This window comes from the organism of the source record quoted next, unplaced genomic scaffold, assembly GCF_019419815.1.
Source record: "Pyrus x bretschneideri cultivar Hongxiangsu unplaced genomic scaffold, Pyrus_bretschneideri_v1 Contig8, whole genome shotgun sequence".
NCBI lineage: Eukaryota > Viridiplantae > Streptophyta > Magnoliopsida > Rosales > Rosaceae > Pyrus > Pyrus x bretschneideri.
This window is the reverse complement of record NW_025999820.1, coordinates 3,235,865-3,259,174: the sequence shown is the minus strand read 5'-3', so window position 1 is coordinate 3,259,174 and position 23,310 is coordinate 3,235,865. Positions and strand designations below refer to the sequence as shown.

Here is a 23,310-nt window from a genome sequence, read left to right as displayed (position 1 = left end):
TGTTGTCTTCCTCTTTCCAAAAGGCTTCTCATTATCTTCAAATCTTTCCGAAGCTGATGGTCGCAGAGGAGAGATAGCTGTGTTGCTTTGTTTCTTAGGCTTTAACAACCTTTCAAAAACAGAGCTTTGGGATGTTGGCATGCTAAGCCTCTTGAAGACAGAGGTTCGGCCTTGACTACCAATGCGATTAAGCGCTGAAATTCTGGAGCTTGAATGGCTCATCCTATCGAAGACCGACGGCCGAGGGGCGGGTTTAGGCTCCTTTTGGTCTTGTTCAATGCTCACGCTGATGTGTTGAGCGCTAGCTTTCTTCACTTTGCTTGAAATCTTCACGGGTGCATTTGGTGTGAAGCCAAGTCCGGCTTTGTTGTTGTCAACTCCGTAACCATGCTCCTTCAACTTCTTTTGAGTTTTGGTGAGGTTAAGTTCTTTGTCATCGACGGTGTTTGAAACCTTCTTTCCAAGATTTGAAGAGGAAGCAAAGTCATGCCTAGCCTTTGACATGGGTTCGTAGGCATTTGGGTTAAAGCCTTCTTCGGTCTTCTTAGTTGGAAGAGAGCTTGGTTTCATTTTGACGCCATGCTGTGCCTCCAGACGGTTGATGAGTCCGGCGGTTTGCAAGTTTTTCTCCTCTGCAGTCCGTGTGAGCTTTGTGATTGCTTCATTCATCTGAGCTAGTTGCTCCTCGATTGAAGTTGCTCCAGTGGTCATGACTTGCATGGTTGTACTGCCGCTCGAATCAGCGCCGGAGGGTAGGGACTCTGAGTATTTCCTCAGGCTTTCCCCTCTTGATGCCCTTAGCGAGGCTAGGGTGATCACAGGATCGTGCCTCAGGTGCTCTTGTTCCTTTGACAGAGTTAATGCAGGGGCGGAAGCCGCGGCAAAAAGAGCTCTTGCTTCACTTCGGGTTGTGATGCCCAAAATATCACCAGTTGCGGCGATAATGTTCTTGTTCTTCGCTTTGACTGCAGGAACAGCTTGATCCTTTCTTGATGCCATTTGCGTTTTTTGATGATTTGAGGATAGAGATGAGAGGTAGAGATGGTCCCACTGGGCGTGCCAAATTTGTAAACACGAGAAATTCCTGAAACAAGCGACAAGAATACGTGTACAAAATAATATTTTGTATTAATGATTTTGGGGTTACAATCTCTTTGTAATTTGGTCCTCTGATTCTATCTTCGTAGGGTGTGGGTTTGTGGATGAGTTGTTGATCCAAAGGGCCGTCGGGGCTTGATCTAAGGATGCACAGCTGATGAATGGATCTTCAAGGGGCGTTGGGCTTGATCTTGAAGGTTGATGGATGAACGGATCTTCAAGGGCTTTTGGGCTTAATCTTGAAGGATGAACGGATGTGTGGATTTGTTGAGGTTGTTGATCCAAAGGGGCCGTTGGGGCTCGATCTTAGGATGAACGGATGATGAGCGATGAACACTTTCTTCAAGGGCCGTCGGGGCTTGATCTTGAGTTGGTGGAAGTTCTTCAAGGGCCGTCGGGGCTTGATCTTGAATTGAACGGATGATGAACGATGAACACTTTCCTCAAGGGCCGTCGGGGCTTGATCTTGAGTTGGTGGAAGTTCTTCAAGGGCCGTCGGGGCTTGATCTTGAAGGTGGATTTGACGAAGAACGAAGATTGCTTTCTTGATCCTTCGGGATTTGCTTGAGAGCTTTAGAGTTTCAAGGCTTCTTTCTTTCTTCCTTCCTTCCTTCCTTCCTTCCTTCTCCCCCCAAATGAATGCCTTTGGCCTCATATTTATAGAATTCCAAAACTTGATTTTTGGATTTAAATAATCAGATGAAATAAATCGTTTCTGCCAGGTATTGACACGTGTCATATTTGATGACTTTTCCAATTTATTTCGATTTTTTGTTGAATCACACGCTACATGTAAAATTTATGTGACACGTGAACGTTGAAATTTTAATTATTGATCAACATTCATTTCACCGAAATTTTGATGTCTACAATAATTTTTGAAAATATTATAATAATAGCATGTAATAAGTACCCTGTAACACAAGTGAGTCTAAGGATGTAGGGTACTACAATAAGGTATTTCAACATCAAATATCAATTCGTTATCACAAGAAATCAATGCTCATTAATTTATGTAGGCACACAAGTCCATTGTAGAGATATTCATACAATGGAACAAGTTGTGTGTAGGTTTTACATTTTGGTACTACATCACGTGACCTGTGTTAGTCCCAGGGCTGGCCCTGAGAATTTGGGGGCCCTAGGCTAGCCTTCGAAGTGGGGCCCTAGAGTTCTCTGACTCCCGACCCTTTGTACATTGACATGTGTAAAAAAAAATTCATCAAAGACATGAAATGTTTAGTACATCAAATATCATTAAAAATTAATATAAAAAAATAAAAAAGATATACAAACATTACTCAAATATTACCTGTCTCGCATTTTAGATGCAAATGCACTTATTAAGTTTACATAATCTAATTTTTCAACCAATTCAAACCGAAAGAGAAGTCCATACCTAGTATGCCAAATTCCAATCATTTTTCTATTGTTACAATGTTACTTATTACATTCAATAAATGAATGAATGGTTAGATTACAGAGACAACATCTTACACCTAGGAAAAATACTAGAGTGAAGAGGATAGTTATTTTCGTATACAAACCTAGGCGGATGAGGTGGATTTGAATAATTTATTATATATTATATGAACTAATTAATTTGAATATTAAATAATGTCATTTTTCAGAAAGGTGAGAGTTTTAACCTTTTAGGTACATAATAAAGATATATGTGGTGTGATCTTAAAATAGGGTAATAAAACCTCATAAAAGTAAACATAAAGGTGATATTTAAGAGAGAAGAAAAAAAGTAAAACGAAGATGGTGGAGATTATTTAAAAGAGAGAAGACATACAGCTATAAAAAAAGATGGTGGACCATCTTAAGTAAAATCGTGCAATTAAAATGATGTTGGGAATATGATTATCTTCTTCCTTTCGCGAGGCCAGCCCTGCAACAAAAGATTTCCAGATTCTGGCGTTTACATATAAGCCCGCATAGCTCTCGCCTATCTCTGTCTAGACCTGCCTAATTTCGCCTAAAAATTGGGGCCTTTCCGAAGTGGGGGCCTTAGGCGGTCGCCTACTCCGACTACCCTCAGGGCCGACTCTGGCTAGTCCCATCATACACAAGAATAGGCTGGCACCCAACTCTAGATCCAAAGCAAATATTTTTTTTCTTCTCATTTTGGGCCAATTGCTACTTTAGGACACAACGTGCATTTGGTTTAATTTTCCTGCAATAATTTTAAATTGAACTTTGATAAATTTAGTAATAGGATACGACAAGATCGTCATTAAGTGAAATTTGGAGCCCTACTCAAACTTTGGTTCAATTAGAGCTTTTACTCCTAAACTAAAATTTCGTTTATATTAGTCCTAAACTTGTTAACATGTGGATAAATGGTCAATGTAATACCATTTTAGAACTTTTATCCAATCTAATGAGCTTAGAGGGGCAAGTATGGGGCATAAGTTTTAATGTAGTTACTCAAAAAGATCATTGTTTACCATTGTGACAAATTTAGGGACCCATACTGACAATTTTGTTTTTTTTTTTTTTGAATATTAATCCTTTAGTTTCGGGAATAAAGTTCCACTTCAAGTAAGTTTTGTAGTCCCTCATTTTCAAGTGTTTATAATAGTTGGTGGAGCTAAAATGCATTACAAATCAAAAGGAGAATATAAAAAAAAAATACATTACTAATAATTAAGCTTGACCAGAAGTAATTAAGTAGCTTCTCACTCACGCAGGTGTTAATAAGGTTTTTTTTTTCATTATCTATGAACAATTTTTTGTGAACGTAAATTTTGTTTTCCAAGAATTTGTATTTTAATAGATTAAAAGGTGTGTTAGTTTCGAAAAGGAGAGAGGGATGAAAAAAAATGAAAGAAAAGTAGGGAGGTTTGATGAGAACTTGTAGTCCGTGAGGAAACCACCCAAATCTTGTACCCAGTGGTGGAACTAGAAATTCATGTTAAGAGGGGCACACTTTAAATCAAAATGGACATAATATATAAACTATCTCGTTCTTTTGGTCGCCTTGGTATCAAATTCTAAGGTGAGAATAACCATGCATTTATTTTTCATTATACACGGTCAACTATATCAAGAGTTGAAAATAAAACATTATTAAAAGTACATCCATTTATTCTTCATTCTTGATATCAAATTCAAAGGTAACTAATCATGCATTCATTTTCTCTTAGTGACCGAGAGAACATTTTTCTAAAAACATTAAGGCATGAGACCATTTGAAGGGTTTCTTGAGCTAATTTGGAAAAAGGAAAAAATTTTGGGAAAACTAATGAAAATGACTTTAAAACTTTGAGTTTTAACGATAAGGACAAAATAAAGGGTAAAGTGAATAGTACCAGGATTAACTTTTTAGTGTAAAAATGTGGTTTTTTGTTAAAGTGAACATTACCAAGAGTTTTTTGTTAAGTTCCCAAAAATTTTCTCTTCTTGATTTCATAGATAATTGGGTAAATTACATTTTACACCCTCAGGTTTGGGGTCGATTTCAATTCCTTACAACATCTTTAAAACATTTCAATTTCATACATTTAGTTATCATTTTATTTCAATTTCATACATCAGTTAGAAAATCTATTAAGTAAACCATTAAGTGATGACGTGACAAATATGTGACTACCAAATTTGTGTCACGTGGCAAATATGTGACTACCAAATTTGTGTCACGTGGCAAGTAAGTTTTGTAGTCCCTCATTTTCAAGTGTTTAAAACATTTTGTACTAACGTGACTACCAAATTTGTGTCACGTGGCAAAAAAATAATTTTTTATGCTTTTTAAATGTTATAATATTTATCCTAAAAAAAAAAAAAAAAAAAAAAAAAAAAAAATCAAACCTAGAAACCATCTCCCCCCCCCCCAAAGACCCACTCCCTCTTCTCCACCCCCCACCCCAACCTCCCCCGCAACCCCCCATCCCACCTTCTCCCTCTCCTCCACTTTCTTCTTCTCCCTCTCCCCCACCCTCATACTCTTCCACGAGGTAAGATTTTTGTGAAATCTTCCTTTGCCTTTTCAATTGGACGGCGGGTTCTGAAAAATTAGGCGCGGGGTTTTGAAAAATTATGGTTTTTTGGTTTTGGACGGTTGATGTAGATGGACGAAGCTGTGAGATCTGTTGGCCCTTTCTGGGGTTTTGGTGAAGAAAAATTCTTTACGTTGCTTAATTGGAGGAATCTTTGGACGCCAACATTGACATGGTGGTGTTTTTTGCGGTTTATGGCGGTGGTGGCTGGATGAATGGGAGGAAATGGGAGGGGAGGTATGGATTTTGTGTTGATATGATTTTGGGTCAGTGGTTGGGTTGGGGTGAATTGGCCATGGGAGAGAGGTGGAGATAGAGGAAGAAAGAGTAGGAGTTGCAGAGAGGTCGGGGGAAATGGGTTTCTAGGTTCTGTTTTTTATTTTTTTAATTAATTATTTTAAACTTTTTTATTAAGTGTTTAGCCACGTGGCACAAATGTAGTAGTCATGTGGCATAAATGTGACAGCCATGTTAGCTCTTAACGGATCAATGGATGGAAGATCTAACGAAAGTATTATTTTGAAATAAAATAGTACATGAAGTATGAAAGTGAAATGTTTTGAAGATGTTGTATGAGGTTGCAATAGACCTCAAACCTGAGGTGGTAAACTGTAATTTACCCTAGATAAAATAATAGACAGAAATGAGAAATTAACCAAAATAATAGTTTGCAAGCAAATGGAAAAATTGTATATAGGCAAGAAATAAAAAATATGATCAACTAATATTAGTAGAGAACTGTAGTTTCAAACCTTTAATGTAAAAAATTTACGGCTTTGTATTTGTTGGATTGAAGTTAATTGCACTAACCAATACAATTACAAATTCAAGTTGATAGTGGTAAAATTAATTAATGATAGTAGAGGTTGTTAGGAAAATACAATCCGAGGATAGGCCCGAGCCTACCCTAGTCTTAGGGTGGCTCTACCACTGCTCGTACACATGAAGAAGGCTTGTATGAAGCAGCGGAAGAGATCTAACGCTTACAGCAATGGGGGTTCAATCCTAGGACTGCAAAAAGATGAGGAGCTTAGCGCCATTTAATAACCATTTCATTTTCAGTTCTTGTTTTCACTGTTTTGAAAATTGAAAACTACTTTCTTGAGTTTTTACTTTTTTGATTTTCAGTTTTCATTTAAAAAAAAAAAAAAAAAAAACTGAAGGTAGTTGTAAAAAAATGATTTCACTTTTTAGTTTTCAAAATAATGAAAAGTAAAAACCAAAAATAGAAAATGAAATGGTTATCAAACTGTCCCTTAATAAGGGAATTGCTAGCATTGTTCGTGAGGCATTAGCTTTCTAGCATGAAGCACGACAATCCTAAGAGTGTGCGAGCACATTATGGACAGGAGGGGACATTGAAGCTCAACTTATCCTTAGAGATTGACACATGCGAAGGGAAAGGCCAAGAAAGGCAATGGTGTTTCTTAAGTACACAAGGAAGGAAAAATACCGATAAGTGCAAATGCATGTTCTACAATAAGGAGGGAGACATGACGAAAGATTGTCTCAACTATAAGAAATGCTTGAAAGAAAGGTACTCCAATTGGATATGTGTGTCATGAATCTTATTGTTTTGAGGCTCCTAGTAATACATAGTAGATTGGTTCAGCTGCTACATTCACGTTTTCAATGTCATGTAGGGTTTTCTACTCTCATTCTGAAAAACAACTTATATAGAATTAGCTTATATGAATTTTTTTTTCTTCTTTTGGTAATTAGTGAAACAACTTATATGGAATCAATGTTTCTACTCCAATTTCAGAAAATTTCAATAAACAACTCTAATGGAAATTCATATTTTGATTCTCATCAACTCAATTTCTTCTAAATCAAATTTTCGGTTAAGAATTAATAAACAAGTCAAGAAAGGTTCTTGGATCCCCCCCCCCCCCTTTTAATTTCTTCTTTGTTTATTGCGTAATTTCATAAAATTTTCAACCCTAACCCAAAAAAATGATACCTAGCTAATTGTTCGATAAAAAAAAAAAAAAAAACAGTGGTGTTAGCTAGGATTTTTAAATAATGGGGTCATAATATAAACAAAAGAAGTTTCAATAGGTTGAGCAGCTAGTAGGCATGTGCCAGTTCCTGTCAACATATGCCGAAAGTTTATGCAACATATGTTAAGAACTAATATTATTTGTGGAGACTTGTCGAGGGTAGATGCAGGATACTGTAAAGTAATGTTGATGTCTGCCAAGGCTTTTCAACTAGAGTATTTTACCGAGCACATGATGCACAAAATAAAGTCGCAAACAAGAAGAGAGAAAAGAAATACAAATATAATATAAGAAAACAGAAGAAGTAGAAGGATGAGGTTGTAATTGAGATTGTCTTAACTGTTTATAGGGGTAAATACAATACACTAACAAATATACATGAGATTTTTGAAGTTGTTGGGGTCCAGGACAACCAATGACCCCATGCTGGCTCCGCCACTGACAAAAGGTTTAGGGGGGAGGGAAGGTTACCCCATCATAAGGCCAGACACAAGCCTCTTTGAGGACTTACAGATAGGGTCTTAGCCCCTTTTTTAGTTTTTACAGATCCCCCACCAAAAGGAATTGCATGCATTAGGACTCTAACCTAGACCTTTAAAAAACATGAGTTGGTTTTATAGTCACAAAGGAGGAAGCCTTTAAGGAAGGGATTCCCATTTATTTAATTTTTTTTTTTAAAAGGAGATTAGTTGTGGCCCACATCACATTGAACTTGAACAATCCGAACCGTTCATTTTTTAAGTTGAACTTCATAGATTATCCTTACAAAATATTAGCGAAATTGAAAATATTTGAGGCATTTAATTGAGTTCAAATAAATTGACGAACACTTTGTTCTAAGAAAAACATTAAAATTTCATCGTGATAATTGAATAGGCAAATGGTTGTAGATTGAATGGAATTTTTGTAAGGATGATCCATGAATTGAGACTTAAAAAATAGACATTTGAATCGTTGAAGTTCGATGTTGAGTGCGTCCCACAACTAATGCCCCTTTTTTTAATAAAATGATGACCTATTCCCTTAAAAGGCCTGCACAAAGGAAATCTATTTTCTTTTTGGTCAAATAGTCACATAAAACTTGCATACACAAAATTCTCGTCATTCCGTTATAGGTAGCCATGTTAAGAAATGTGTCGATGTCCCATTCATCATAAAGTGTGCATAGCACCCCTTCTGAGCGAGAGAAATTCTCTTAGATAATCGTAATGACATTAGTCATCCAATAAATATTTGTTATGTGCTCAAAAAGTACTTCACCTATCCAATAAATGTTTAACACAAATTATCTCTTCTTACATGAGAGTTTCTCTCCATTTGAAGGAGAAAAACGAATTGACCTTTTTAATTTTTTTATTAAAAAATGTAATAATCCTTGGCAATAATGTAAAGTTTAGGTGTGAAAATAAAGGGGCCAATAAATAAATTGCTTATGGTGGTGGTTGAAGAAAGAAAATGACGCTGAAGATTGTTTGCGTTCTCACCTCTAACCCTTTCAGAAATCAGAACCAGAGAAACTAGTACACGCATACTCTCTCTCTCTCTCTCTCTCTGTGCAACGTAGTCTTCAAATTTGGGATAAAAGACCCCCAACTGTTTGTTGAAAAAGCCAATGACCCTTTGTATTTGGTATCCAGAAAATAATAGAAATTTTCTGAGGTAAGTACTTCATCTTTATCTCTTTAAATCCAACACCGTGAGACGCAAGCCTTGCACACTTTTAGCAGGAACCAAATAGCTGGTGAAAGTTTGAAGCAAATATCAAAACTGGGTCCTCGAGATTTTGAATTCTTGATGGACCTGCAATTGGCGATAAAGGGTGTCGATTTTGCCCGGAAAAGGAAGAAGTGGCTCGTTGTAGCGGCCGCTTTAGGTTTCTCCGGTTATGGTGTGCATAGGATATATCACTTGCCTTCAGTAGCTCAGAAGAGAAAGAGAATTTTAAAGCTTTTAGGGGCATTAGTTTCTGTAGCTGAAGTAGTTTCTGACTCTGCAGAGTCAATTGGAGTTGTGTCTAAGGATTTGAAGGACTTTCTGAAGTCTGATTCTGATAAAATTCCAAACAGTTTAAAGCAATTATCGAAAATCGCTAGGTGTGATGAGTTTTCGGAGTCTGTTGTTACGGTCACACAGGCTGTAACTTTGGGGGTATTGCGGGGTTATGGATTAAAAACAACGAGTGATGGCGATGGTGGAGATTCAAGCTTTACAGACCAAGTTATGGATAAGCTTTTTACCAAGGCCGGGTCGGGTTTTGCTTCTGTCGTTGTTGGAAGCTTTGCTAGGAATTTGGTATTAGCTTTCTTTTCAGATGGGAAGTCTGGTGGAGGATCTAACTCAAACAATTCGTCGAGTATGGACGATTATGTGTCGGAAATGAATGATGTTCCGAGATGGGTGGATGTGGTTTCGAGCCAGAAGTTCAGAGATTTGATTGGTGATTGTATCCAGTTATTTGTAAGCACAGCTGTTGCGGTTTATCTTGACAAGACTATGAGTATCAACACCTATGATGACATATTTTCTGGGTTAACCAACCCGAAGCATGAAACAAAAGTGAGAGACATGTTGTCGTCTGTCTGCAATGGCGCGGTGGAAGCTCTTATCAGAACATCTCACCAAGTATTAACAGATTCAACTTCAAATGCGAACCCTTCGAAATCAAATTCGAGTTCCTATTTGGCAATCGATGAAGGCTCAACTCCAGCTAGACACGAGGTCTTGAGGCAACAGGCATTATCGATGCGTTCAAAGGCAAGAAATGTGGACGATGAGAGGAACAATAGCGGTTGGGTTGGTAAAGTGTCCAATACTTTGGCCGTGCCAAGCAACCGGAGGTTTGTTCTTGATGTCACCGGGAGGGTTACATCTGAAACAATCAGATCATTCTTGGAGTTTTTGTTGGACAGACTAAACAATGGGATGAAAAAATGCGTTAATTCTGTTCGTGAGGAAACCGTGGAAAGGGGTCTTGAGGTAGTGAGATATGCTGCTGCAAAATCCTCTGTTATTGCTACTATATCTCTGTCTTTGTGTTTGCACATACTTGACAGTCCATGGGCATTGGTTCCATCTTAGCTTGTTATGAATGTTCTCATTTGGAAACTGCTTGCATATATTCCGTGTAAGGCCGTAAATTTCATTTGGATTGATTCGATTGAAGAACTGATTAGAATCTGCTGCTTACGACGGAGGAGAATTTATGTTTGGGTGGATTCAAATTTGATGGCATGCTGCGCTGCACCGGTCAATGTTAGTGAGATCAAAAGTTTCAGAATTTGCAAAAGAAAGAAACTTCATTGTTGTTTAGATGAATTATAAACAGTATACTTACTTATAGAACATAATAATTTTATGTTATATGATTGCTGCTATGTATTACCATAATAAACAGTATACTTACTTATAAACAGTATACTTACTTATAGAACATAATAAGTTTGTGCATCTCATTTGTTCCGACTGTTTGCAAATATATTCAACCATTTAATTCTTGTAGATTAGTACTGTTGTTGATTTATTGTACATTTGTTTGGTGCTTGGAATTAAAGTGGATAGGATAACTTGATATATTTTAGGTACGTTGAAGGCAGAAATGAAAATTTTTTGTCTAACTTAAGGTAGACGATAGATTACTTTTGAAGGAAACTTACCCCTTTCAATCCCGGAAAATGGGAAGATAAGAAGGGATGAGTTTCCTTCGATGTCTAATCCCTAATCCTCTCAATAGAAAAATCACTCAACTCTAATGACTCTTGCTCTTGAACTTGGTTCTTAGCCTGAATGTCTGATGCAAGGGAACTTGCTTGCCTTGTTGGTAAGAAGAAACAACAGAAAAGAAATCGAATTCGGTTGAGAGGTTAGAATACATGCAGGTCAACAAAACTTATTTTATTTCCAATCCTAATCCATAAATGTCATCTTTTCTCAGAGTGATGTCATTACATTACGTGTTATGGATAGTTTTGCCTTGGCATTTTGGATCATCATCCCGGATTTAATCGATAGATTTCCAAGAAATTGTCCAACTAAATACGTAGTCAAGGTATGCAAGAGTTGTAGTCGTCGATCACTTGCTTCGTCACAATTCACAACAAGAATTCAACTTTGGCCTCCCTCTGTTTGAATTAAAAGATTTTGAGCACCCTCACTATGACAGTCTCAACATGATGGAAAATGGATAATAATTTCAGCATATTGGAAACATGATACTCCATTGTGACATAAGTGGTTGAATTCTTTTTTTTCTCAAGTATCCAATCACTTGTATTATGGCACTTAGTGTACTGACACTGAAAAATCTCGTTGAAAAACGGATACAAACAGGATCAGAAACCGATGTTGAATTATCGATCATAATGGTGTGTGTGAATGTCTTAAAGAAGGGATGGAATGGTTAAGCGTTAGAATGAATTTTCTCTGACAATGGCATCAGTTTTATATAGACATCTTCATGCCTCTTCAGTACAAGTCTATATAAGACTGATGGCATTGTCAGAGGAAATTCATTCCAACGCTTAATCATTCCATCCCTTCTCTGAGACATATCCACACACACGATTGTGATCGATAGTCCAACATCGGCTTCTGGTCATGTTAGTATCCCGTTTTCCATCCCAACAAACGTACGGGATCCCACGCATAACATGTTCAAAAAAACTAGCTGTTTGCCATGATCCTACTGTTTAAGTGCAAACAAATGAATTAACAATTCCCATCCCATCGCTTTACTCTATGAAACGACCAAACATGAGAAGTTTCAGTATACATTGGTTAACTTGAGTTTGCATCAGTCTCCTTTGCCGCTGCATCTTCCTGCTGCTTCTTTTTCCAGTACTCATCAAGTGGGGGTCCAAATATTGCCTTGCCTGAAACAACTCCAATCCTGCAAATTTCATGACAATCATCGGGTTAGCTTGAATGTCACTCAAAATCAGATCACAAATATGCATACAAGTTTCTATAGCTGACTGAAAAATGGAGGGGAAAATATTAAGGTACACGAACAGGATACCAAGTACCATGGCTTTCGGGGCGCTATATTAAATGAAAAAGGGTAAATCTTAAAACTTTGTTAGGCCATTCATAGCTGAAATTCAGGCAAGAAAATAAACTATGCTCAAATTGCTATCTGATACGAAATGCAATTCTTTTAATGATTCTCTCATTAACAATCAACTAGATGATTGAAGGTCTCCTAGCCTTAATGTCAGATCATTTTCTCTACACACAACGGACAGATAACACAGTAACAAGATCAACAAATTACACAAAAAGAACCGATGGGATGTAATGCAAATATTGGGTTGTTAAGGAATCTCAACACAAAATACAGATTCTTCATTCGTATATATCTGCAGTCAAACGAACAATATACACAATCTGGAAATAAGTGTAAATAAGATGCAGTTGTTTTTGGTAATTCAATTGCTTCTATGAAAGTCACTGCACTTTTTGTGTACCTGAATGCTTCAAGATCTCCCTATCCCTATCTCAAGGATTCAGTAACCTCACCAATCCAGTGAAGAGATAGGAGAACGAAAACAGGCTACAAGACTATGCTTGCAGTTAAGAACCTAAAAAACCCCAGCACAATCACAATCTCAAACACAGAGATTGAAGTACTTCTGTCACGAGAGAGTAGCCTCACCAATCCAGTAAATAGATGCCAGAATGAAAGAAAGGCTACAGACTATCATTACTTTGTTGTGGACCTAGTGGTTCCATAATATCAAATACTTTATATGCCTCATGAATGGAAATAAGACAGTGGAACCTGCAAGAAGTTGCTAATGGCCAGAATTTTTCCATAGGAATAAACAGACAGTTGCACGTTCGAATACATCAATTCATGCAGGGTTTAAAAATAACTCATTGTGTTACCCTGTTAGGATCTCGGCTATCAATTTCATGCAGGGATTACCGTTACAAAATGTAAAGGAGAGGCAAATGACGAAACAAACTAAAACTTATAAATAAATAAAGCAAAACAATCTACACATGAGAAAAAAATGTTCCTGCAAACAATCATTGTCATTGAAGAAACTACTCATGAACTGCACATAGCTGTCCTACGAGCGCAGCATTGAAAGCCACTCTATGTATTGCCTACGAAGCGCTTCATAGAAGGAACTACTCATGTCTAGGCTCTCTAAATACAAATGTCTCATCTTATACCAATACATAGCCCATGATAAACAATAACAAACACCACATAAAGATTTGTTTTCCCTTTTTATCGATTTATCTGCAACTACTGCACATTCCAAATTTCCACATTGCCGTTTCCTACCACTTTACATATCGAGTTGGCTATGTCAATCGATCACAAAATTAACAATATCAGAACTTCAGGCAGGTAATATAGAGACCCAAGTAAGTACTTAACTTCTTCACCAAATCACACCCAAACGCTTTTAAACAAAAACAGCACAAACTGCCATGGATCCTTCAGCAATGAATCAACAAAAAAATCATGTATGCATCTGCAAATCAATCTGGGCCAAGACCCAAACACCAAATGGAGCGTTCTGAGAGATAAATAAAGTACAGGACCGCCGATGAACACAGTATGACATAAAGGGTATTACTCCATATTGTTAATCAACAAACTCGACTTGAATTGTAAAGAAAGGGACTTACACGGCTGCTCCAATTACCAAAGGAAACGAGAGGAATCGTCTTCGAAACATTTTCTGTACAAAACACTCTGGTTCTTGTTGCAATTTGTATGCTTGCCAAAATTCAGGGGTTTTCAGCTCCTTGCTTTTGAGGGTTTAATTTAGACCGGTTTGCTGCAACTTTTGGGAAGAAATCGGCTTTCCCCCGGTTTGCCGCATGTTTCATTCAATGACAACTTTACCCCTTTTAGAGAAGAGGTATTCATCAATTTTCCCCTTGAACTTATGATCATTGGCCAATTTTCCCCCTCAACTTTAATTTTGGCCAATTTCCCCCCTCAACTCTCATAATTAGTCAATTTCCCCCTTCAACTTTAATTTGGCCAATTTCCCTCCTCAACTCTCAAAATTAGTCAATTTGCACCTTATTGTTAATTTTTTTTGTTTTTAATTTTCCATCTATTTTTTTTCTTAATTTTCAATCTTTCTAATAACTTCCACCAAAGTACTAAAATTAACATAAACTCGCATGCATAATATAGGGTAAAATGTACAAAAACATAATACAATTAGTATGTGATATGGGTTGATTATAAGAAAAAGTTATGAATCAGGTTTAAAGCATGTAGAAGAAGAAATAATAACAAAAAGAAATAACAATCCTAAACTCATGGATTATACCTATTTCAATAAAATGGGTTATTCTTAATAAGGAGTCAAAAATTATGAATAGACTAGCCATTTTTTCACTAAAGCTCGATTCTCTGCAATTTACTTGAACCTAGCTATCACTTTTATAAAGAAAATTGTATTCACATACAAAAATTTACACATCAATAATTTTCGTTATCAATTTTGTATAGTCAAAAATCAAATAAAATTACTTCATACTGATTTATCATGACTAATAATACTATCTATGATAAATTGTAAAATTCTAAATTTTAATCTATTTGTAATAGGATAAAGATATAGGAACATGATTAACATACATCTTATTTAGTTTCTTACACACACTGGTTTAATTATGATCAAATTAAAAATTAACAGTAGGGTGCAAATTGACTAATTATAAGAGTTGATTTGGGGGGGGGAATTGGCTAAATTAAAGTTGAGGGGGAAAATTGACTAATTACGAGAGTTGAGAGGGGAAATTGGCCAAAATTAAAGTTGAGGGGGAAAATTGACTAATGGTCACAAGTTCAGGGGGGAAATTAATGAATACCTCTTTAGAGAAAGGAAAGGATTTCTTTGGATCTCTTCCACTAATTCACCTATTCACCTAATTCGGACCCTTGAAATTTGAGTCAACGGCTGTAAATAGAGGACCCCTTTAAAAGTTAGGGGGCACCTTTAGGATTGATTGATTGGGTGGATTTGGCGAAAGGGATCCGGCCCTTTCCTTGGAGAAAACTAGGGTGCATACGTGAGTTTAGTCGAGTTGATTTTTGTGTTATGTCCTCTGCACTCAATTTTGAATTTTTATTATCGTAACTTGGTGAATTTAAAATACAAAACGAGTAAAATAATGTGTAACTTCATTGGCATGAAACTTCTCACCACTGACATGACAAAATATGAGTAACCAGTGACATGTAATAGAAAAAAATTCATCTTTGACATAGTCAATGCTAGTAATGTTTGAATTCAAATCTTTAAAGCCGAAAGGATTAGTTTGGTACTGCTGTGTTTTGAAATAAAAAAATGTTTCTGCTGTGCTGTAAGAATAAGCAGCTGTGAAATAAAGCAGCAGAGTGTTTGGTAAACTTTTTTGTAAAAGTGTTTTTGAAAAAAAAAAAAACAATATTATAGTGTTTGGTAAACTTTTATGTTAAATAGTTGTGACTGTGTGAAATAACCAAAAAAAGTATAAAACTAGATGTGACATTAATTCAATTTTCTTAACAAATAAAGGTGAATTACTAAATATACTTTATTGTTAAAAGAAAAATATTTATAAACTTTATCTTAAACATATAATCCAACATTTAACAAGAAATCATAATCCAACATTCAACATATAATCCAACATTTATAATATCTATTTACTATACAACTATTACTCTTTATCGTAAGCATCTCCAACACTAATGGTTATTTTATAAAAAATTAAACTAGTTTATTATTTAAATCCCTATCTTTTTATGTGTTATTACCATAATTAAAATCAGTCCACATTTTTCTAGAAGCTCCTCTCAAACCCTCTTTCTCTCATGTGGCTCTCTTTTCTTTCACATTCTCGTCCTTTCCGCCGCTCCAACCCATTTCACATTTTCATTCTTAATCTTCCTCTCTCCGTGAGATATCTTTCTTTCTCAATTGAAATCCTAAAAAAAATTTCCTCAATGCTGGATGGTTCGTTGGTGGGTTAGATCGCAGGTTCAAAAACCAGGTCGATAATGGAGGAGGGGCCTGGAATAGCTTTGCTTGGTCCAAAAGCTCAAGGTCCGCCACTCCAAGGTCTTGAAGTACGGCCTCACGATCTTGAACGACCTCAAAAAAATATCTAGTCTCGGCATGGAAGGTGAGTGTTCGAGGTTTGGAGTGTTGGTAATTCCATATGGGATTTTGTTAGTTTAATTGGGTTGTGGGGGTATTACCATCAGAGGTAGACTGGATATCACCATCGAGAGAGGCATCTAGCGTCGTCGTGGACAGAGAGGGTTGGTGCAATCTTGCCCGTTGCATCACCGCGTCGACTCTGACGGATTCCGAAACAGCTCACCGAAAATGGAAGATGATAAAAGCATCTTGTGTAATTGTAAATTATTTAATTGCTTAAGGTCATTTTGGGTGCATGAAAGTTTCATTAAAGCTCTCAACACCTCTTAGAAAAGAGGTTTGCGCAGAAGTTGAAAAGTCGGTTTTTCAAAGCTGCCTTTTTGCTGCTTTTGTTTATTGTTTTTGTTTTTTACTCAAAACTGTGAAAAAAAAACTGAAGTTAAAAGTTTACTAAACATAAAAAAGCTCCCAACTTTTTTTTTTGTACCCACTTTTTAAAAAAAAATCACCTTAATACCAAACCAAGATTAGGAGTGATTCACTATGAAAAATTTTTAAGGCCCCTTGTACAACGCCAAAGTTCTCCCTTGCAACTAATTTCTGACGAGCTGGGATAAAAAACATTATTAAAACATGCTAAACCATCGAACAAAGCTTTCAATAGAGTCACGAACAACGACTCCTACACACTCAACCTCTTCGTCCTCCCAAGCACCATTTACATTGAATTTTTAAGAATCTTCTGAATGCTTGGACCTTATAGTCTTGTGTACTTTTATATTCACGACAATGTTACGTACTTGATTTTGGGGCGTGACGTTTAGGCCAGACATGTTACCATAGAGAGCCGATCTTTAGTCACGATTAAACCCGAACTGGGACCGCAAATTGAAAAATCCTACACCCTATTAGTTTGCTCTTCTAAGCTGCCCAACCCAGTCTAAAAGAGGGAAACATGTGGTTAAGTTTATGATATATGGTCGTTGATTAGTAGTTAGATTAAATCTCAAACTCTAGACTTAAGATAATATCAATGTTAATTAGTAGTAGGTCATGATATGAAAGGATATTGAAGATCATAGCCGTCGACCCCCACCCATGCATCTACGTTATGTCCAATTTATCTTATTGCACCTTTCCATTTTTAACTACATCATTTAGATTCTTCCTGGCCTCTATTTCTAACCGACTAAAAATTGGAGGACCATCCATACCTACGTAATGTATAGAGCATGGGATGGTCGTACGCGCATTGGCAAGTTGCAAATCTAGTATGTACTATCTTGAGGCAGTTGAATACAAGGAAGGTCAAAGGTGAATGAGCTTCCACATTCTATTAGTTTTAATATTATATCACCTCAACGTAGCAGGAACAACCTCATATGAGTTTTCTATAATCATATGGACTTTACCACCAAAATCTTGCAAACCATCCAAGTGCGTCCCGCCAACACGAAAAACATCCTTGTCTAGAACAATGTAATAATCTGTCTGAGATCAAAATTCTGTTTACTTCATTGTTTTATCATTGATCAATTTTTGTAGACTTTGTACGCGTTTAGACTTGGGAGCCTTGCGACTTGCAGATAAAGTTCAAACTCATGCAATGCAAAGGACCATAAATCCGAGCGTACAGTGTGAATAGTCACAGTCAAAAAAGCAATATAGAGTGGTGGTAGTGGAAAGTGGGAGAGCAGGGCCATCATGTTTATGTAGTTACAATCCAACTAACTTCATTCGTCTCTGATTTAATTTTAGTTTAGTGCTGTAAAAAAGCCAAACTCCACTAGCAAAGGTCAGAACTATTTTTTCAGATTTTGGAATATTGAAACCCCAAACAACACGCATGCTTAAAAACTATCTCCAGGCTTCTTATTGGTTATATATGAGCCTACCTACAACACCATCTAAGCATTTTTTGAGAAAAAATTACCAACATGATTATATATATGACTCTTTTATAAAAGTATATGTGTACATTGTAACCATCGGTATGGAAACAAATTTAGATTTGTCTCAGCTTTGGAGTTCAACTGGAGAGTAAAAAGAAAAAAAAATATTTAATTTGGTTAATTTATACCTTGCCTAAATGGTTTGTACTTGTAGTGGTGTGAGTTTGTAAGCACTAAAGTGATTGGTTGTGTGGAAAATAAGTTAGAGGAGAGAGATTTACTATCATTCATATTAAAGTCACATTAAACATGTCTTAAGCCCCTCAGATTTGTACGGCACATTCAAGCCTCAATAGGTGGGTAGTAAATCACAACTTCTCATTTTTCATGTTTAATCAACAAAAACAAAAGAAGAAAGAAATCTAAGGGTTCTCTAATCTTGTTCAAAGATTTATTGTACAACACAAAAATATATCATCCATGAGTTCTAGTATAGATAGCTTATGTTAGAAACCAGAAATTGCGTAGATAAGAACAGATAGAATGATCTATGTAATGTACTATGAATGACATAAATACTTTCACCTAATAACTTATAACTTTTGAGTTTGTTGATTTTCATCTTTGGAGAAAATTAAATGAACCCCAACTGAAATTACTTTAAGCGGTTGCAGACATTCATGAATTTCTTACTGGTGTAGAGATGAGGAAGGGGAAAGCATTCAATTCACACGCAGTTCAACCACACTCACTTCTATTGGTTACTTCCAGGGGATTTAAATCCTCTCTAGATTCCCTCACTGGAGATCAATGCATAGTAACTGTTCATCAAAGATCATACGGTTATAATTGAATATTTTTTATATGTTTAAAAGTAAAACAACATTGTTTTACGTAAAAATATAAAAAAAGAAAAAATTTTGTTCACACGATTTTTGATAAGTGGTTACTATGCATTGATCCCTGGAATCCCAATGAGAGGATCCGGAGAGGATCTACACCCCTTCCCAGGTAACTCTTAATTAAGCTTTTTTTTTTTGTTTTTTCGGTAAAACTCTTAATTAAGCGTTGATAAAAGCAAAAGTAGGCAGTTTGAAAGCAGCAGCTAGCTTCTGAGAAGAATAAACAGATGGTTGGTTTTAACCAGACCATGTACTGTTTCATTTAAAAAGAAAATGTTAATTTTATATTGGCAATTGTTATTGGCCCTTCAAAAATCTCATTCTATACTTCAAACTTTCTATATTTGGAAAAAAAAATACAATTATGATAAGTGTAAAATGAGATTTTTGAAGTGCCAATAACACTTCCCTTTTATATATGATGATGTAATTATAACAGTCTGTAAAAGGCTGCATGCGGAAAAGTTCAAGATACATTCTGGAAGATAAAGTTTCTACATTGCATGGTCTGGGGCCTCATGCTGACGGACTATCAAGATTACCAGAAAAGCAACATATAAATCTCGATTACTGAAGGTTAATAGTAAATGGTCGTATAAGCAGGGATTCATGACCTATGGTTGGCTTATTTTTTTTACATCATTCTTTACTGGGCAATAATAACAGAACATCATTCTTTACTACTTTGGCAATGAATTAAATATAGGGGTTTTTTGAAATGGGTCCAAAGTAACTAAAAATTGGACCAATTTCAAAAGTCAAAAGTCACTAAAAATTGAACCTATTTCAAAAGGTAGTCTATAAAATTAGACCTATTTCAAATTTTCCCTTAAAATATAAGTTTCACGTTTATGTGTTCTTTTCCAGGACTAATTTTGTAACATTCTCTTACTAAACATATGTCGCCAGATACATATTTTGTCAAAATATAAATTTTGGATGATTCATTTGAGCCAGAACCAAACCGATCAATAGTTCAAATTTACTGTATGCATTACTAGAGAGTATGATGGAGAAAGAAAAAGCACGGGAAACTTTAATTAGGCTAAACTGCTCTGAATATTTCTTGTTATTCCAAACAAGTATTTCATACATATTCAGTACATAATCACAATACATGTAGTTAACAAAGAAACTTCAGGGATTATGCTTCTGTGTATAGATGTAATCGACATGAGCAGCCAGAGTCCTTCTAATCAAGCACTCCTCCTCTGCAACTCCTTCACAGCTCTCACCCATCACCTCATCAACCTGTTCTGTTTCAACACCCTAATTAACACACACACACACACACAAAAAACTATATATCAAACTCATAATCCCAGTACTAAAACACTATAAAGAAATCACTGTGTAATACTAGAACACATTAAAAACGTTAAAAATTAACAAACCTCGAGTCGGGTTTTCGCATAATTGACTGCTGAAAAAGCTGGTTCTGGTCTTGCTGCATAGACTAATAAAGTAGAGCACAGGACGAGAGCTAAGAAGAAGAGGACTTTAACTGATCCGGCCATTTCTCTGTGTTATTGTACTACTGCTATATGAAAGGGGTAGGGGTATATATAGAGCTTGGTATACACCGAGTGAGAGATTTAATAAATTTATGGAAATGGGATAACATGATGACCATTTTAGGCTTTATGATTGTGTGAACTAAGGGCGATAGAAGGACGACTTTATGTAGCAGAATTTTATGGACCCAAACGTCTTGTACGTAATAGACCACATTGTATTGGATATAACATAATAAATTAAAGGCAGAATATTTCTGTTTCCTTCAAATTTGATTATTATTTTCATGCAATTCGAGCTTATGACCAAATTAATTAATTGGTAGGTTAAAAAAAAAAAAAAAAAAAAAGAAGCGACCGCTGAAAGAAGTATTAATCAAACATAAAAAGGAGTGAAAACTCGTCTTGCTGATATCGCCGGGGATTTGTTTCATTGCATTTCGTTGGTAGATTAATGGCTTAGCCGACCTACACTTGAACAACTTGAAGAGGTTTTTCGTTCATTAAACAAGAAAGAGGCCAACGAATCCAAAAATGATTCCTTGTCGGTTAGAATAAACTGAAGAAGAAAAAGATATTTAGCTAATGGTGTCATACTTCAAGTAAAATAAAGTATAATTCAGTTTGATGTTAGATTTTGAAAATAATTTGCATGCATAAGAAAAATTGCGTGCATCTATTGCACGCTGCATCTGTTTTATAATTACAATACTTAGTGATTAACACATGATTTTGTATGCGAAACACATGTTCCTTGCAATGAGTGTTTGAAAAACGTTTTTTACAATGTGTTATAAGGTAATTAAGTTTGGAGAAGCTTATATCAATCCTCACTTGTTATGGCATATACCCTATGGTACTATTGTTTCCCGTATTCTCTATTCTGGAATTAGAATGTTCTTTTGAGTCGGTGTTGAAATTTTCAAATTGACGGGTCCAGGGGGCCACTCTAATTGTTACATGCCTAATCCATCAGTTTTAAGGATTTGACATAAAAAACTTCGGTATTAATTAGAATGAGATAATCCTATTTAAAGTCACTATTTTTTAGTTACCCCACTGATGTGGGATAGCCAAAGGTCGGCCCCGTTTTCCTCTCCCGCGGCAATACTTCTATATCACTAGCTTGAAGGATTTGACTTTTACTTAATACATTAACCATTTAACAGTCAAAGAAGAGATCTTTAAGGATTATATCGAAATTGAGTTCAAATCTTCTACACCTAAAATTCTTTGCAGTTTCTCTATGACCTATATACTTAAATGACACATGTCATTGGACTTAATTTATCTTTAATTTTTATTTTTTATTGAAAAGATAAGTAAAAAAGTTAACAATATATTAAGTGAAGTTCAAATAAATGATAAGGTGTCAACAAACAAAATGGGTTCCAGGAATGTCACAAAAAAATTTTAGATGGATTTAATCTCACCGAAAGTAGTGGTCGACGACACTGGAATGTTCTTTAGCTTTTTACTCGGGTTGATTATTCAAAAGAATCAAAACCATTAGACAGTCATATTCTACAACGTTATTCATTCTTTCGTATTGCAGTCATGTTGTAAGTCACCATGACATGTGCATGCATGGTTTTCCATTTTTTTTGTTTTTTTTTTTTTGTGCAGCACCAAGTATTTATGCCGTTCGACTTCAGTGTCTTGGATCTTGAGATTAATTACGCGTAATGATACCTGTGTTGACTCAATTCATGAAAAAAGGGTTCCTCCTCTAACAGTTTTTCTTACAATACCAGCCTTTTGTCTATTATACATCAAGTATCACTATAATTAAGTAATTAAACAGAGCCGACTTCAAACTAAGGAGTGATATAATATATATTTGATACATGAGGAAAAACTATTGCATCACGAAACAAAGTAAGAATAATACGATATGTAGTAATATATTTTCTTCCATCCACACACTCGCAGTCTAGCAACAATCAATTAACATAATCAATTGCGCCACTTGTGCCGTACTACTTTGACAGAAGAAATAATTTAGGTTAATGAAAGTACAAGTTGATCTTAATTTACACAGATTTTTTTTAGAATCAATAATCATGTTTGTGTTAATGAAGCAAGAGAACAGAAAAAAATTTACCTTTCTTTACTGAATTTGACCAAAGACAGTTACAAATTCCAGCAAAATGAAGTAAATAAAGAGAATAATGCAGAGTTTAAGGCATGCATATATGTTTAGGGTTTTGTGCAGCCGAAAGGCAGTACTTGAATGAGTCAAAAGATTTCGAAGTTGAAATTCCTTTTGTTTTTTTTACTAGCAACGATCAAATAATTTTATTAATACGAACCAAATAAATACACGAATGTGTTATATGAGTACATTTTTCCAATCATCAATTTTTTAATCTAGAGGTTAATTTGTGCAACTGACAAATAAGTTAAACCCCTACATGCTATCACAAAACTACCACAAGAACTATGTGTAAATAGTACAATTTTGTAACAAAGACAATAGACACGACAAATCTAGCACCGAAAGCACACACAATACCACCACTAAAGTCGAGTATTGGACCAAATTCGTGCACCACCGTGTGGAGGAGAGGAACAAACTCGACAACATGTAAAAGAAAAAACACATGTAAGACAACTTTGGCACTAGTGTACCAGCCAAGTCTCTCTAACTATCAAGTTAGTAAGAAATATATGAGACTCAGGCAATGGGCAAGAGAACAGAGTATGCGATTGCGTTACTAGAGAATACTAAAAGTGTATATTTATACTAGTTAAGAGAGATACCTTTTAGGATATGGA

At 35.8% G+C, this 23,310-nt stretch overlaps 2 protein-coding genes and 1 long non-coding RNA gene across 3 annotated transcripts; 1 reads left to right on the top strand and 2 right to left on the bottom strand.

The window, feature by feature from the left end:
- The first annotated feature begins 8,577 nt into the window (after positions 1 to 8,577).
- LOC103952670 (protein PHLOEM PROTEIN 2-LIKE A10-like) lies at positions 8,578 to 10,476 on the top strand. The gene has a single exon (XM_009364325.3). The coding sequence runs from the start codon at positions 8,897 to 8,899 to the stop codon at positions 10,178 to 10,180; it is 1,284 nt and encodes a 427-aa protein (XP_009362600.2). The 5' UTR covers positions 8,578 to 8,896; the 3' UTR covers positions 10,181 to 10,476.
- Positions 10,477 to 11,318: 842 nt separating this feature from the next.
- LOC103952671 lies at positions 11,319 to 13,946 on the bottom strand. The gene is made up of 2 exons (XR_667921.2): positions 13,745 to 13,946; positions 11,319 to 11,987 (listed from the first exon to the last, which is right to left on the bottom strand). It is a non-coding gene; the product is annotated as an uncharacterized LOC103952671 (long non-coding RNA).
- Positions 13,947 to 20,069: 6,123 nt separating this feature from the next.
- LOC103952672 (phytosulfokines 3) lies at positions 20,070 to 20,573 on the bottom strand. The gene is made up of 2 exons (XM_009364326.3): positions 20,413 to 20,573; positions 20,070 to 20,287 (listed from the first exon to the last, which is right to left on the bottom strand). Exons 1-2 carry the CDS (start codon positions 20,533 to 20,535, stop codon positions 20,156 to 20,158), a joined length of 255 nt encoding a protein of 84 aa, XP_009362601.2. The 5' UTR covers positions 20,536 to 20,573; the 3' UTR covers positions 20,070 to 20,155.
- Positions 20,574 to 23,310: the final 2,737 nt, after the last annotated feature.

Bases quoted from the DNA above. Each gene is read 5' to 3' on its own strand.
- LOC103952672 (XM_009364326.3), bottom strand. From the start codon at position 20,535: ATGGCCGGATCAGTTAAAGTCCTCTTCTTCTTAGCTCTCGTCCTGTGC. The intron at 20,288-20,412 runs GTTTGTTAATTT...TGTGTTAATTAG, and splicing joins ATGCGAAAACCCGACTCGAG to GGTGTTGAAACAGAACAGGT.
- LOC103952670 (XM_009364325.3), top strand. From the start codon at position 8,897: ATGGACCTGCAATTGGCGATAAAGGGTGTCGATTTTGCCCGGAAAAGG.